Consider the following 15785-nt stretch of genomic DNA (forward strand, 5'->3'; position numbering starts at 1 on the left):
CGGATCATGTTTTGCACGAGACATTTGCAGTCTTTAATGCATCCCATATTTCTGCTGTCCGTTGCTCAACATGAGTTTGATTCTGGAGAATCACATGAGGTCATTTTCAACATGAAGCAATAACAGTCATGTGATGAACCTCCAGGAGAACAACCGCTGTCAGAGGAGGGAGTTTCCAAAATCTCTGTCCTCTCCAACTTTAATCTTATTTAATTTGTGCTAAACTGGCTAATTTTGTAAATCCCATTTTCTTTGTGAAGCCAGTAAAAAGATTCTAAGAGGTTGTGTCTGATCCCACTTAACTTATTATAATGTTTTCTAAAATAACTCCTGGTCCCATTTTATAGTTTTTATTGCAACAGAAGGTATTTTATACTTTTGTCTACTTGACCCCAACAAATCTGTGAAAAAATTATAGTTTTTGAAAGCTTTCAGACTTGATTTCATTAGCAGATTTTTCTCCATTAAACTCATTCAAGTCAAGCAAATTTTTATTCATTTTATTTTAATTTATTAATAATTTTAATTTATAATTTCCTTTTCAGTATACTTTCCATGAAACCTTTATTCAGATAAAAAAAAAAAAAACTCCCCCAAAAATAAATTTAACAGAAAAATAATGGAGAAACCTCAGGAAGAGCAGCAGTGGAAGGATTCGTCTTCCAGGTCGGACAGACGTGTGATATAAATGTTGAGTATACAGAATAAAAAAAACATTAAAAATTACAATGTAAACAATCCAACTGACACAAATTATACATGTGAACATATATATGAAAAAGATGGATCCAGGATGTCAAACAGCTTCCAGGTGTCTTCAGACAGATATGGAGCCTGAACCACGTGACCTTCTCACCACCATGTGACCTGGAAACAGGACCAGCTACACAAACACACAAGAGGCACATTATTCATACAAATACAAGTTTTTACATTAATGTTACAACATTCAAATATGTTTGTCATGAACATCTCAAATCATTTTAACTATTTATATTTGTGGATTTATTTTAAATGTATTTAGTACAAGTAATATTTGTGTGTGCATCCAGAATATTTTTGTGAATCTTATATTTTTATTTGTGGATTTTATTTACATTTATATTTAATGATAACTATTTTTATAATCTTTTTGTAAACCTAACTATGTATTTGACCCTCTTTTCCTAAACCTAACCAGGTTTTGTTGCCTAAATCTAATTAAGTTGTTTCCTGTGAAGACAGAGTTTTATTTTGTTGCCTACATAAAGACTGTTTGTATGTAATGAGCTTAAATTGACACGTGTTGCTGGACTTTTGTAAGAAACTTTAATTATATGAGGAAACATTGAAACATTATAACTGCTAAACATTAGCATGTTAGCATGTTGATGTTAGCATTTAAAGGATGATGTGTTGTTATAGTATGTTGGGCTATAAATATCTGATTGTAACTACATTATAAAATGTGAAAATGTATTATTGAGTGTTTATAAATGCTAAAAGGTGAGTTTAAAGTGCAACCAGATTATGTTTTCACTTTCCACCTGCTTCGTGTTTGAGTTTAGATACTCGTTCTCAAACTTCGTTGACCATCAATCTGAGAAGCTGCCTCTCATCCAGCAGACTGCATTTCTGTTATAAATATATAAAATACCAGTGAGCTACGTGCACGACTTTCTTTTGGAGCGATAAATCTGCAAACACTTCTCCGTATTGCCAGGAATGAAATAGTTGAGCAATATGACTTTTTAATTAAATAGGTCCACTATCATAAATATGAGGAGCAGCTGCTTCGGCTGAGAACCCTGCAGCCGTCCAGAACTCATCTGTTCAGGACTCATCTGTTCAGGACTCATCTGTTCTGGACTCATCTGTTCTGGACTCATCTGTTCTGGACTCATCTCAGCTCTGCAGAGAGAAACAGACGAGGAGGGAAGTTTGATTCTGCTTCACGACTTCCTGCTGCCAAAACAACAACAACAAGGAATATTTTTCTCCCTAAACAAACAAATAAAACATATTTTAGAAACATTTAGATTTAACTTTACTCAGATCCAGCTCTAAATACATACATATATATTCCCCACAAAGTAGAAGTCCTGCTTATATCTTACTTTTGTTGTATAACTTTTGGACTATTTTTAAATCATTGTTTGTCTGCCATTTCTATTCTGTAAAACACTTTGATACCTTTGTTCTTTTAAAAGTGCTGCATAAATAAAACTATAACATCGTTAGTATTGTTTTTTATTTGCACATATAGACGTGTAGTAATTAAGAACTATTTTCACATTGTCAAGGATAAGGTAGAAGCCACACTTAAAAACAAAAAGGATTCAAATATTTTTAAAAGTAACTAAGATAATAATAATAATAATAATAAAATAATAGTAATAACAAATATTATTATTGTTATTATCATAATTGTTATAATAATAATATTAATAAAAAATTATTCATCAAAGTTTCAAGAAGAAGCATTAAAACAAAATTGATATAAACTGTACATTTTAGTACAGTTTATTTTCTGTCTACAAAACCTCGATATATATATATATAAATATTTATACATATTTATACATAGATAATACAAATAAAACTACATTTTGAATAAATATTTTGAATAAAAATAAAAATATCAGAATGCATCTATAATATAATCCAATAACTATGATATATATTGTTCTTAAATGTGCCATTCTAGATAATGAGTACTTTTACTTTTAGTACTTTTAAATATATTTTGATACTTTTTTTATTCAAGTAGAGTTTTGAATGCAGGACTTTCTACATTGTAAATAAATGAATGCTAGTTAAATTAATGGGAAATATTTTCTGTAAACATTAATCACCCTGACACGTGACGTCATGGAGGCCAGCAGAGGGAGCTGCTGGCCTCCTTTTCCTCTTCCTCTTCCTCTTCCTCCTCCTCCTCCTTTCCTCAGACAATAAAAACAAGGAGAAGCCCAGGCAGCATCTCGGAGCTCGAGCTGAAAGCTGTGAAGCTGCTGCACGAGGGGATAGAAGAAGAAGAAGAAGAAGAAGAAGCATGGAGCTGCGACTAGAGATGTAGTTTTGCAAGGATGCAGGTCAGCTTCATCTGTCGCGTGCTCCTCCTCGTCTCGATCTGCAGGGCCAAATCTCTTCCAGAACCGGGAGCAGTCGGTAAGCTGGAGGGGGGGTGCATGCAGCACAATGAGAGGAGATGGGAGTGGTTGCTTTTTTTTTTTTATTATGGCTTTTGTCGACATAAAACATCTCTGCACCTCTGATGTCATCCATTAAAGCCCGAGAGGAGATGTGTTTCTACAGGGGGCTGATCCTCTACTCATACCCGCTCTACTCTATATGATGTTATTAGGATGGTGCATATTCTCTCATATCCATGAGGTGATGTCACACACTCGTGCTTAATGCTCTGATAGTGAACAAATGTGTGTTAAAGGGCCTCTGCTGCTGCTGCTGCTGCTGCTGCTGCTGCACAACAATGGATGGGAATGTGTCAAACCTGCAGACACACACATTATTTGTCTTCAAAGAGCTACAAAAAAAATAATCCATTATGCATGAATAACAATAGGTGAATGTGGATGCAGCAGCAGGATTTAAACGTGTTTATATTGTGGTGGTTATTTTTGAAGGACGTTATGTAATTACTTTTCATTATTCATGCTTCAAGCTATTTTCAGCTGCATGGATGGTCACAGGCACAGACTGCTGGACTGTAACGGAGTACTTTTACTCTACTCTCACTTTGTACTTCTGCTACACCACATTATAAAGGGACATAGTGTACTTTTCACTTTGCTACATTAGTCTGACAGCTGTCGTTCTTTTACGGCTTAACAATTAACATAAAAACATATTATCAACAAACAAAATACGACACAATACAAAGCAGTTAAGGTTTTATGTATTGCACTTTTACTTGTAATGGAGTATTTATACATTGCAGTATTTCTAAAAGGATCTACATTCATTTGAGAGCTGTAGTTTTTGTAGATTTTACAAAATATAACATGTGATCAGCTTTTAAAATATGATGCTTTGCTAAAGATTAAACTACAAACCCTTTATAAAGTTCCTAACTAGCACATCAACATAAACACGCTGCTAACACATTAATATTATATAATATTTTATGATAAAGAAAAGGATCCGTACTTTTATTTTAGCTGCTAACATTTTAAGTGCCAAACATCTTCTACTGGTAATCTAGTATTTCTGTTGTTTGTTAGTCTGTTAGAACCTAATTCAGATTAAATTGGAATAGATTTTTTTGCTCCCCAGCTGCTGCTCAGCAGATTAAATCATCAATGAATTAATACCTCAGAGGTGTTTTGGAAGAGATCAGCACATCTCCTCTGCTGAGCTGCAACGACTCGCAAAGATGATGTGAAGCAATTATCGTCCAAAGAGATCTGCAGTTTTGCGCGACAGACTGTTGATTGATTGATCAGTTAGAAAACAGGAAATCAAAATGTTTTGATCCAAAAGCGAGGCAAAAAATTCAGTTCTTCCAGCCCGTTAGAGGTGAATAACTGCAGCTTTTCTGGGTCTTTCTATGAAAGTACACTGAATTTTGGGGATCATGCTGAAGTGTCTTAAACTTGCATTCTCTCTCCTGACCATCAGGGGGCGACTCCTCTGGTTGTATAGAAGTCTATGAGAAAATGACTCTACTTCTCTCTTGATTTATTCCTTCAGTAAACATTGTAAACATGAGTTTATGGTCTCAATCTCTAGTTTCAAGTCTTCTTCAATACAGCATGATGTTCATTTAGTAAATTATGGTCCATTTAGAGTCAAATAGACCATAAAGCAGGGTATGCTTTAGGGCGGGGCTACACACTGATTGACAGGTCTCTACCACGGCGCTGTCCGTGTCTTCGTTTTACAACTTTAACCCTTTCAAAATGTATTTACAATTCATGAAAGTTAATCGTAACATTTTTGCCTCATAATGTCTTATGCAGTGTTCAGTTGTTCTTAGCTCCACCCTCTCGTGTCACTTCTGGTGCCAAAAAAACAAAGATGGCGACGGCCAAAAAGCTGAAGTTGAATCTTAAAACCAATGGGTGTTGTCACGGTGACTAAGTCACTTCCTATTTACACTCTTTGTACAAAGATTCACACAAAAACACCAATTTAAATCAGGTGTTTACAAGAGATACTATGATCATAAGTTTCTTGAAAATAAATCATTCAGGATTAAAAAAGCATTAAAAAATGACACTCGATTAATCGACTAAAAAGGTGAAGCCCTATTATTAAGGTTAAAGGGTTTCATCTTGACCCTAAGAAGTGTTTAAACTGCGTTTTGGGAGCGTTTACACTCCACTAGATTCACAGTTGTTGAGTTGTTGAAAACTCCCAGTCTCTTGATGTGGCACTGTGACTCTCAGTGTTTCTGTAAATGGAGCTGCTTCAACCCCAGATTGAGGAAACCCTCTCCACACACACACAAGGGAGCCTTTATTGAACCAATTGTGGTAATGTATGACAGCATTTATACACACACAATGGATTACTAACACACAAACACACACACGCACACACACATATATATATATATATACATGCCGTTTATGATCTGAGTGCAGCCATTAGTGAGACGTTGTGTGAAGTTCTGCATGGAGGGTTTTTTTTTTGTCACGAGAGGCCTGGAGGGGTTTTAGATGGCGACAGCTCGTCCTGCTACACAGTCTGAGCCAGCTTTTTGGAGAGTCAGCTTGTATCCATGGAAACGCCCCCCCCCACTCCCCACTCCCCCTTCTCCCCAAAGCGTGACCCACATCCACGCTTGTCCAAGACTGGAAACAAAATGTTCTGGGGCTGAAAAACATGGGAGGATGAATCAGCAACGAGACGGATATTTGTGACGGGTGTGTCTCTGTGATGACTTACACATTTATCATCAACATCGTATTAATCCACCGCTGCTGGGAGTGATTAGTCTGCAGCAGAGGGTCATCATGAGGAAAAAAAGATACTGGATGAGGTGAAAGGGACATGCAAGTGCTCTAAAAAACAACAGGAAGTTAGTTATTGTAGTTTATACCTTTTGTGGCGAAATTCACCGCCACTTCCTGGAGTCATAACTCACTCAAATCTGAACACAAAGACGTGATACATATATTTTATAGATTCAGTGTGACTTTCTCTCTCTGATGATGTCATTTTATTTGACATTCCATCCTATATAACGTCCATAAATCTGCTTAGAATTCATAGGAAAAAATGAAAAGACTCATCACTGCAGAACTTGCCTGAGAATCTTCACGTTTTTAAGTGTTCTTCTGTATGAAAGGTATCCAGTGATAGATATCTGTACATCAATGGATTCAATACAAAGAGGAACTGCTGATAGTTAATTCGGCATGCTTGATATGGTGCCAGATGCCCCCCAAAATTAAATAAACTATAATAAAAAACATAATATTCCTGTTTACATTCATCAAGTGCCAGATTATAGGAACTGTAAACTGGGAGGATGATCATCCCTGGAATAGTAGTAGTTGCATAATTTTTAGTTGCACTGTTTGTTCTGTGTTGAAAACTTGCAGACACACATATATATATATATAAATATATATATAAAGACAAAAAGAGGGTGTTGTTGCACATTTGTCTCAGATTTGTCTGAGTCCACAGTGTCCTCTGGTCTACGTTGTCTTTTGTCAGCTGTTTCATGCTAAATTCTCTTCACTTTGAAGGTCATTTTAGTCGAGATCATTGCACTGCTGCATAATGAATTTGTCCCTGTAAAACAGTCAAGGGTGGCTTGATATATTGAACCATGTTTGAGGGTGATTACTGCTTTAATACTTCCATAATATCCGACTACACAAAGTATTTTTCCACTCGCTTTCTTATTGAATGGAATAACAAATCTATGCCAAAAAGAAAAGTATACTTTTTGTTTACCCGAGGCAAATACAAAGTCTGTTCCAAATAGATAACTTACAATCTTTTTTACAAAAATGAATAATTTTGAATAATTGTTTAAGTATTTTATAAGGCAAAAAACATTTCCATCTTGCCCAATTTGCAGCGAGATTTTATTTCAACGTTTTTGATCATTTTATTGTCTGTCGATCCTCTAATTCACTCATCGTTTCAGCTCTAAGTAAACTTACCGTTCCACTCTGTCTTTATGTTTTTGTCCCAGAGGTTCAAATCAAAGTCCAGGTGTTCGACAACAGCGACCTGTCTCCGCTGGCGGACGCTCAGGTGGTCGTCCACGGCAACCAAACGGTGTTGGCGTCCAGCAGGGCCGGCAGCGATGGCGTCGTGAAGGTCAGCTTCCTGTACCGCACGGGAACATGGGTCATCATCACGGCCTCCAAACAAGACTACGTCACCAACACCGTGCCCTGGCACTCCAGCCGCATCCCACGTAAGTTCATTTACTTATTGAAGAGCATTCTTTCCGTCACTTGTTTATTCTTCTGATGATTCTATCGAGCTGTGAAATCTGCCTCTTAACAGGATCATTCAGTCCTCTCATTGGCTGGCTCTGCAGCTTTTGTCTCTCATCACACAGGATCTGCAGCACTTTAAAAGTCTTACATTTCATGTTTATATCTGTGATTGCAGGATATTAGTGGATGTTTTTTTCATCCGTGAACTAAGAGTGATGCAGTTGTGACAGTAGTCTTTGCTGCAGGAGGCTGTTTTTAATCCTGTTCTGTGGAGTTTTAGGGATCAACATCAGACCTGCAGCAAAAACACTGTCACCAGTTCTTCATCTCATAAGTGTTTATTTTTGCAAAAAGTAAATTTAATTCATAATTTTGAATTGCTCTCCGCTGCTTAACCAGGTCACATCCATATGATTAATTATAAAATCAGGAATTATTATAATATACAGAGGGGTACTACAAAGCAAAACATGATATTGTTAATATATCATTTTTTATATATATTATCTACATTTTACTCCCTGTTTTAATTTAAAAAAAAAATGTGTATTAATTTATACATTTATTAATGCATTGAATTATACATTTATAAATGTATTAATTTAATTTTTTAGGGGGTTTCTTTTTAAGTTTGTTTTGTGACAAATAAGTTCCTTTTATCTTTTCTTCTATTACAAGTTAGTCTTCCTTAAAAATAAACATAATTTAATTATATATAATTCAAGGCCATATCTTCGATCGTACACTGTAAACTCGGCTACTAGTCATGGAGTAATGAATTTCATTATTTTGAATGCTGATAGATTGGAGGTAACATCACAATAGTTCAATAAAGTAAATGACAAATTATCAACTTATTATTATCTGTTCAACTCAGCCCTTTAAATAACAATGACCACATGTTCCAGTTTCATTTTGTGTTGTTTATCATTCATTTAAGTCAAATATTTATGTGGAGAAAACTCTGAATATTAAAGTAACCTTGATGTTCTATGCAGAAACCTCGTCTCAGCATTGTCTTCACACCTGGAGCTCTGCTGTTTAAACTTTAAGTGTCTCTTCTTCTTTTTATTTTTAGTGTATGCATCAGTCAGCCTGTACCTGCTGGTCCAGAGACCAGGAACCCTCATTCTATACGATGACGTCCTGCAGGTTCTGTCTGGGTCACCAGGTAAAGAAAATAAAAACATCTCTCTCTGAAGGAAACCTGAATATTTCATCGTAAGTCATGCATGCTCACTTATCCTGTCCAACCCTGGATTTATGAGAGATTATTAACTCCAGAGTCCAAAAAGCTGAGACTCAATTTATGAGTCCAAGCTCTTTTAAAAACAGTGAATCACAACGGACATTTTTACAAGATTTAAAGCCTGTTGGGTAACGGTTGTCCTATTTTTGGGTCTGGGTAGAGTCGGTTTGACCCGTCAACAGTTATCCTGTCATCACATCTTAAATTAGTTTGTCTCCAGCAGAGAGGGGGAGGACAGATTCCCTCTCCTCCCCCCCCTGTGTCTACTCAGGCCTCCACAGATTTCACTGCTTAACATTTAAATGACCCTGTGTTATTCGCTGCTGCTGTCGCCATGGCAACAGCTGCAGTATTTTTTTAAACAAACATCAGCTCAGTCCTGTATCAGTATGTTTACGCCGTTTGAGAGATATAAAGACACGAGCAGGTTGCAGGAATTCACAGATTGTTTTCTCTCTGCAGGAGCTCGTAACCAGCCGCTGGTGCAGCTCCAGAGGAAGTCCCTCCAGCTGCCGGCGGAGTCCAACTACACGGCGCTGTCGGCCGCGCTGACCACGGCCAGGACGCAGTATGAAATCGGCGGCTTCCCGTTTCTCCTGGGCCAAGAGACCAATGGCTCAGGTGGGTGTCGGGGAATGATCTGATGCCATCTGGGATATGTAGTTCTATTAAAGGGAAATATTAATGCTTCAGACAATAGTGAGGTTCCAACTTTTTTCAACATCTCTCTAAAACAGTTTCAACAAAAACATCATGACTTTTATGAAAGTAGGATTAATTCAGGATTGCATTAGTTTCATTAGAGTGTAAAGGCTAAAACTGATTGTTTCTCAGTTATTCAAAAATTATTTGCAATGCATTTAAAAGCTCCATTATTATGCATATTAAATATATATATATTATTTTTTTTAACTTTTTATTTTTTTTACATTTCTAACTAAATTGAACATTCAACCTGACATTCAACCTTAGAAAACAAGGCACATAATTAAAATAATAGCAGCAATAATAGTACTAATTGTTTAGCTAGTAGCATGTACATATCTAAACATAAATACACCTACACATACACACATACATGCACATATACATAGATATACACACACAAAAATCTATATTAACTGTGTTTGAAATCACTCTCCCGCATGCTACCTAGTGCATGTTTACATTTTATTTAGCATTAGAGTCATGTGACACTACACCTGTCAGTGATTAAACTAAATGATGGTTCATAAGTGACTCAATTTAATGCTCACTATAGAGGTAAATACCAAATGTTTCCTATATATCAAAATAGATGTACCGGTAGTAGCCTCAAAAATCCTGAATCCTCAAGTTGTAACTAAAGACATTTTTCTCAGATATGTAATAGAGTGACTTATTCTTCCCTTCAGGTGCAGAAACAGGGTGGATGGACTTGACAGGGTTGGCCGTGGTCAGCGTTCAGCTCTTTGACAAAGACGGCCGTGAGATCCAGGTCTCCGATCCGATCCAGGTCAAGGTGCCGCTGCCATCCGACACCCGCAACAGGATGCCCACAAGTGTCCCTGCTTGGCTGTATCAGCCTAAGACGGGTGAGGGAAGCAGGGCGTGATGTCAGATGTTTTTTGTGTTTGAATACCTTTGCTTGCATATGTAATAATGGTGGTAATAATTAATATTTCTGCAGGACTTTGGGTTCGGAACGGGACGGGCTACATCCAAAGGGAAGGCCAACAGTTTGTGTGGAACGTGGTGGTTCCTCAGATGGGATACTGGTTAGCTGCCTTCCCTTCGTCTTCAGGTACCGTAACGCTTCTTCACCCTCCGCTCTGCTGTTTCTGCTGCTTTTCATCTGCAGAGATGCTGCTCTGGGCCAGCAGATGTTCCTGAACATCTCTCGGGAGGAAAACAGGGAATACAGACTGAAATGAAATGTTGTGTTGTTGCATAGTTTACAGAAATCTATAACAGTAAATTCAAATTTGTCCTGCTCAGGGAAATATATATTACTTGATGAGAGAATGCTGCAGAGACAACATTATATTTTTGTTGCATCACACTGGCTCCATCCATAAAAAGCCAGTTGTATTTTTCCATTGAATTGTGGATTATTTGGATACTCACACATTTTGTTCATCAAGGTAATCTTCATAAATGAAAACCACTTTTATGATTTTTGAAGTGTGGAGTAAAACACTAATGTTAGACTATAAAGGAACTCCACCACGGTCACATGACTTCACGTCTCCACCACTAAGCTAAAGGAGGACTAGTGTTCTAGTGAGGACGTTTAGTCTTCTCATTATTTCAGACATCTAACCAAAAATACATTTAAAAAAAACATTGACTTCTAGACGAGGGAACAGGAAGTGGAAAAAAATGCTGACTCATTTCTGCATTTTAGGCCTAAAGGCTGTTGTCATAAAAGCATCACAAGAAGTTCAAGCACATAACAATAAAAACACCCAACTGAAAAGGATCAGGCTGGTGATTTCTTAACATTTTTGTTGTTAATAAAAATTCCATGAAAAGACCAAAAAACAACAGTGTGTGTGTGAAATATCAAAGCCTAATAAATCTTTCCCTCTGAGCCATAGAGCTTCATTTTTGTCCAAAAAACACATCAATGATTTACATCGTCCTGCTGCCAAAAATACTCTGAAAATAGTCCCTAGTCACTATTTCCTCTTGTTTGTTTGATAAAAACTACAGTGACCAGCTGTTTTAGGAGATGAGTGATTCTTAGACGTCCTTGTATTGTGTTGCAGGATTGGGTCAGTCTCATCCAGGCCTGAGGGACATCACCACCTACCACACCCTGTTCCTGCTCTCCATCCTGGGCTCGCTGGCCCTGCTGGTGCTCATCCTGCTCTGTGTGCTGCTCTACTACTGCAGGTGTGGGGAGCGTAGGCGCAGGTCTCAGATTTAGGTTTCTAATAATATAGCAAAAATGGTGATTTTGGTGGTGAAAATTGCAAAAACCCAAATAATGTGGGTTGAATTCCAGATTAGACTCTTCTAATAATCCCCATCAGATTACAGGTGCTTCTTTCATTTCTGACTTTCAGTGTTTGTTTACCTTTTTTTAGGCGGAAGTGTTTAAAACCTCGTCGCCAGCAAGGGAAGCCCCACGCATCCAATCTAAATGGTGCCAAAAGAGACCAGGGAACTTCCACTTCACGGCTGAACCTGATCTGTGGAGGCCACGCTGAGTCCGGACCCTCTAATGAAAAATCTGAAATGTCCCCATCTCGAGACTACCAGAGTTCGAGGGAGGACCTGACCAAACACGTTCCAGCTCACATGCTGCGACACGCAAAGGGGAAAAATGCTTCGGGACCCCAACGCGGTGAAAGCTTCCCAATGAAGGTCACCCGAGCCACCGAGACCAACAACCTGGACAACCCTTTGCTGCATGAAGACTACAGCCGGAGCTACAGCCCCATGGAGGGCAAGGAGTCAGAATATCATCGGCACCACAACGCCAATGACAATCGAGGGTACTCCGCCGACCCCCCGTCCCCGCCTCGCTTCCAAGGCTACGTGCCGAGCCAGAGTGACAAACCCCCCGAATATTCGGCGGCAGCAGCAGACAGCCTCGCCAGACCGACCTCCCTCAACACCCAGCCGGGTCAGATCATCTTCTGCAGCTCCATTGACCAGATGAAGGAGAACATGTACCGGAGCATGGTGCCAACGCTGGTCATCCCGGCCCACTACATGCGCCTGCCCTCCGAGTTCTCGAAAGATGGCAAGGACCAGAAGGACCAGGACAAGGACGGCACGCAGATGGGAGGAGGCCAGCAGCACCATCACCACCACTCCCAGAAACAAGGCGGATCTCAAGGGGACGACTCCGAGGATCAGAGCTGGGCGTCCGACTCCTCTGGTGGACCCATGACCATCCCGGTGCTCTTCAACGACTCCACCATGGCTCAGATGAATGGGGAACTGCAGGCTCTGACGGAGAAGAAGCTACTGGAGCTTGGTGTTAAGCAGCACCCGAGGGCGTGGTTCATCTCCCTGGACGGACGAAACAACGCTCACGTGCGCCACTCCTACATAGATGCTGGGAATGACCTCAGTGGAGGCGGTGGCGGTGGATTCTTAAGCGGCCCCAGCGGCGCTGGCCGTGACGTCAACCTGGAGCCGCCTCAGGAGTCTCAAGAGCGCAAGTCGGCGATGAACCGGAAGGGAAAGGACGAGCGCTGGGGGACGGGAGGACGGAAGGGCGTTGGCGTTGGCGTTAGCAGCAGTGGGGGGAAATGCTACTCCAAACTGGCGTACCCGGACCACAGCGAGCCCAGCAGCAGCGAGGGGCGCCCGGTCTCACCCGAGGAGAACTCCCTCACCCCTCTCCTTGATGAAGGTCCGTCCTCCAGAGGATCCACCATCACCAGGAGAGGACGCAGTCGCGTTAACAGCAGCCGCAGCAGCAACAGCGAGAACCGCCGCGACTCCATGACCAGTCCTGAGGACGATCCCGACGACAAAGACGAGAACAAGAAGAGCCCCTGGCAGAAGATCGAAGACCGGCCTCTCATGGTCTTCCACCCCAGGAAGTGAGATGTCTGGACCTACTGACACACTTTGAACGACCTTTTCAAAAAGCTGGAATCTTTCCACGACGAATGGAGGAAGATGTTTCCCACCAAGAGAGAGAGAGAAAGAGAGAGAGAGAGAGAGAGACCACAATAAGCACAACCACGCTTCACTGGTCCATTTACAGGTTGTTGTTTTGACCTTTGTGTTTCTGGTGAGGTGCTCTCGCACTTTCTGATTTCTCTCGTAGTCTCGCTGTCCGTTACTCTCACTGGTTTCCACTGAGATGATCTATCGTATCCAGTTTATTGTGAATTCTTGTCACCCATCACATCACTGAAACCATCGTCTGAGCCATTGCATATACTAACTGTGGAAATAGCCATTTTATAGAGCAAAATATAAGAAAGAAGCACTTACTGATATTTGATAATTGATTGATTGAAACCAAGACATTTTTTATGGAATTGAAAGGTGAATTAGATATACTTCCCTGAACTTGAACCACACCAAGGCTCACAAAGATGGTAGAAGACGTTCTCCTTGACTTCTCGACCTGCTCCAAACTGTTACTAGATTAAGTTTTCTTTAAAGAAAACCACTTCCCAAAGCTTGAATATGTAGAGAACCTATCAGTTGTATTGATTGTTTTTCTTGTGCCCCTGTGAACGGATAATGCAATCTTTAAAGTCCAACGTTCGACTTGCATTTTGCTCCTTCAGGGACGCACTTCCTCCTGTGCTGTGTTCATGTGTCCAGATAACTTAATCAGATAGTAATGATTTGAAATGTTGAGCATCGTCTCTCCCGTCATCCTCTCTCCGTCACTGATTTATTGCCAAAACATGGACTTTCTGCCTTTTTTCTCCTGTTGGTCGTTCGGTCGACGTTGCGAATTTCTGTCGTGTAAATAGATTCCAAGACGTTTGAAGGATAATTTAGTTTAAAGAGGTTTTGCATGCATATGAATGTATGAAATAAACAGAAGGCACCCAAAAGCCCCCCCCCACAGTTCTCCTGCGTAGACAAACTGCCAAGAAAACGTGGGTAAGCCTAAAACAGCCAAAACACCACTTTACTTGAAGACTTACCTGTTTAATATTCTACTGACATCCACAGGGGTTGATTTTAGCCAGATAAGACCTGCACCACTTCTCTCCTGTAAGTGCCTTCTTTCACATAGGATCGAGTGATAGGCATGCAGGTTGCTCTTTAAAACGCAGCGTGGCGTCACTAATAAGCACATTGCATTGTGGGAACAACAAACACACGTCATTTTGGGGAGCACGCCCTGCAAATAAAAACAACTGACAACTTTTTTCTCGCGCGGGTGTTACGTCCTTTAATATCTTCGTTTTATTGTATCTATCCTCTTTTTCACCAAACTTGTAAATTGTACGATGAACTATATGAGATTTTATGGTGTTAAACGACGTGCATGTAACATGTAGAATAGGGTGTTTTAATGACTTTTTTTTATTATTATTATTGATCCAGGATGTTTGGCACAAAAAAAAAAAGTGATGCACTGACGCATTTAATGGTGTTGCCAAAATGAACTCGGTCACATGAAGATACACTGAATTTTTTCCTTAATCCAGCTCTAACGAAATTCACTTCCGGTCGTAAATGTTTACAACGACAACATACTGACCGACACGCTCCTCTCGCTAACACTAGCATCACCACTGCCTAAAATCATCAACAACTGTGAAATGAATCATATCATCTGGCAGATAAAAGCTCAACCAGTGGGTTTTATTTATTGTTTTTGTTGATTATGAAGCAAGCTGTATAAAAGTCACGCTGACTCGTTGGTCCTTTCCACCATCTGCTTGCTGTTCATAAGTGTCAGTAGCCTACAGTACAAACTGAAAATGTGATGTAAAGTCTGAAGAATAACCACGACGTCATGAAACGATTCCTACTGAGCTGTCACGTCCACTGCTGTAAATGTACGTTTTATTGGGACCAGATATGGAATTATTATTATTATTATTATTATGAGATGTGCAATTGTGGCTTTCCCTGCTTGTTTTTGTTGGACATGAGAGAACCTTTTTTCTCTGTAGATTTTCTTGGTGAACTTGTGTTTTCGGACAGAGATCGACACAAAAACTGAACCCCGGAGAGGAAACATTTAAACTACGTTGTTGGGAGTTTTGATAGTACAAATACACGCGAGGAGGATGGAGCTGTAGGCCTTCATCATGTGCAGTAAATCATTTGCTTCATAATCCTGGTCAGTTGTTTGTAAACTGTAAATTGATTCTTTCTGTACATGAGACAAAATAGTAATAAACTTGTTCCCACGGTCAGTAACTGTTTGTGATTTGATTTTGATAGAGAGACTGAAGTTATGTGTTGAAAAATGTTAATAAAAAATAGCACAACAGTCAAATGTTCTGATTTATTTTTTATTCTATGGTTTAAGTTTATTTATGAAGGCAAATTTCAACAAAAAGACAACCGACATCGTTACACAACTACTTTAAGTACATCATACAATTAGATTTAAAGGTTTTCACTCCTCGTCAACTATTAATTCAAATGGTATGGAATTTTATTTCGCACTTCACATACATACGTGTATGTGGTCTTTTAAT

The 15785-nt window shown here is 39.5% G+C and overlaps 1 protein-coding gene across 2 annotated transcripts; it reads left to right on the forward strand.

Moving 5' to 3' along the window:
* The first annotated feature begins 2930 nt into the window (after positions 1-2930).
* Positions 2931-15567, forward strand: LOC129091208 (protein FAM171A2). Of its 2 annotated transcripts, none has more exons than XM_054598733.1 (8): positions 2931-3147; positions 7154-7381; positions 8485-8577; positions 9118-9276; positions 10050-10229; positions 10325-10438; positions 11406-11553; positions 11727-15567. In XM_054598733.1, exons 1-8 carry the CDS (start codon positions 3066-3068, stop codon positions 13201-13203), a joined length of 2481 nt encoding a protein of 826 aa, XP_054454708.1. In that variant the 5' UTR covers positions 2931-3065; the 3' UTR covers positions 13204-15567. The 2 variants fall into 2 exon arrangements, with proteins under 2 accessions (XP_054454708.1, XP_054454709.1); XM_054598734.1 differs by having other exon boundaries at positions 11406-11532.
* Positions 15568-15785: the final 218 nt, after the last annotated feature.

Source organism: Anoplopoma fimbria, chromosome 5, assembly GCF_027596085.1.
Source record: "Anoplopoma fimbria isolate UVic2021 breed Golden Eagle Sablefish chromosome 5, Afim_UVic_2022, whole genome shotgun sequence".
NCBI classification, from domain to species: domain Eukaryota; kingdom Metazoa; phylum Chordata; class Actinopteri; order Perciformes; family Anoplopomatidae; genus Anoplopoma; species Anoplopoma fimbria.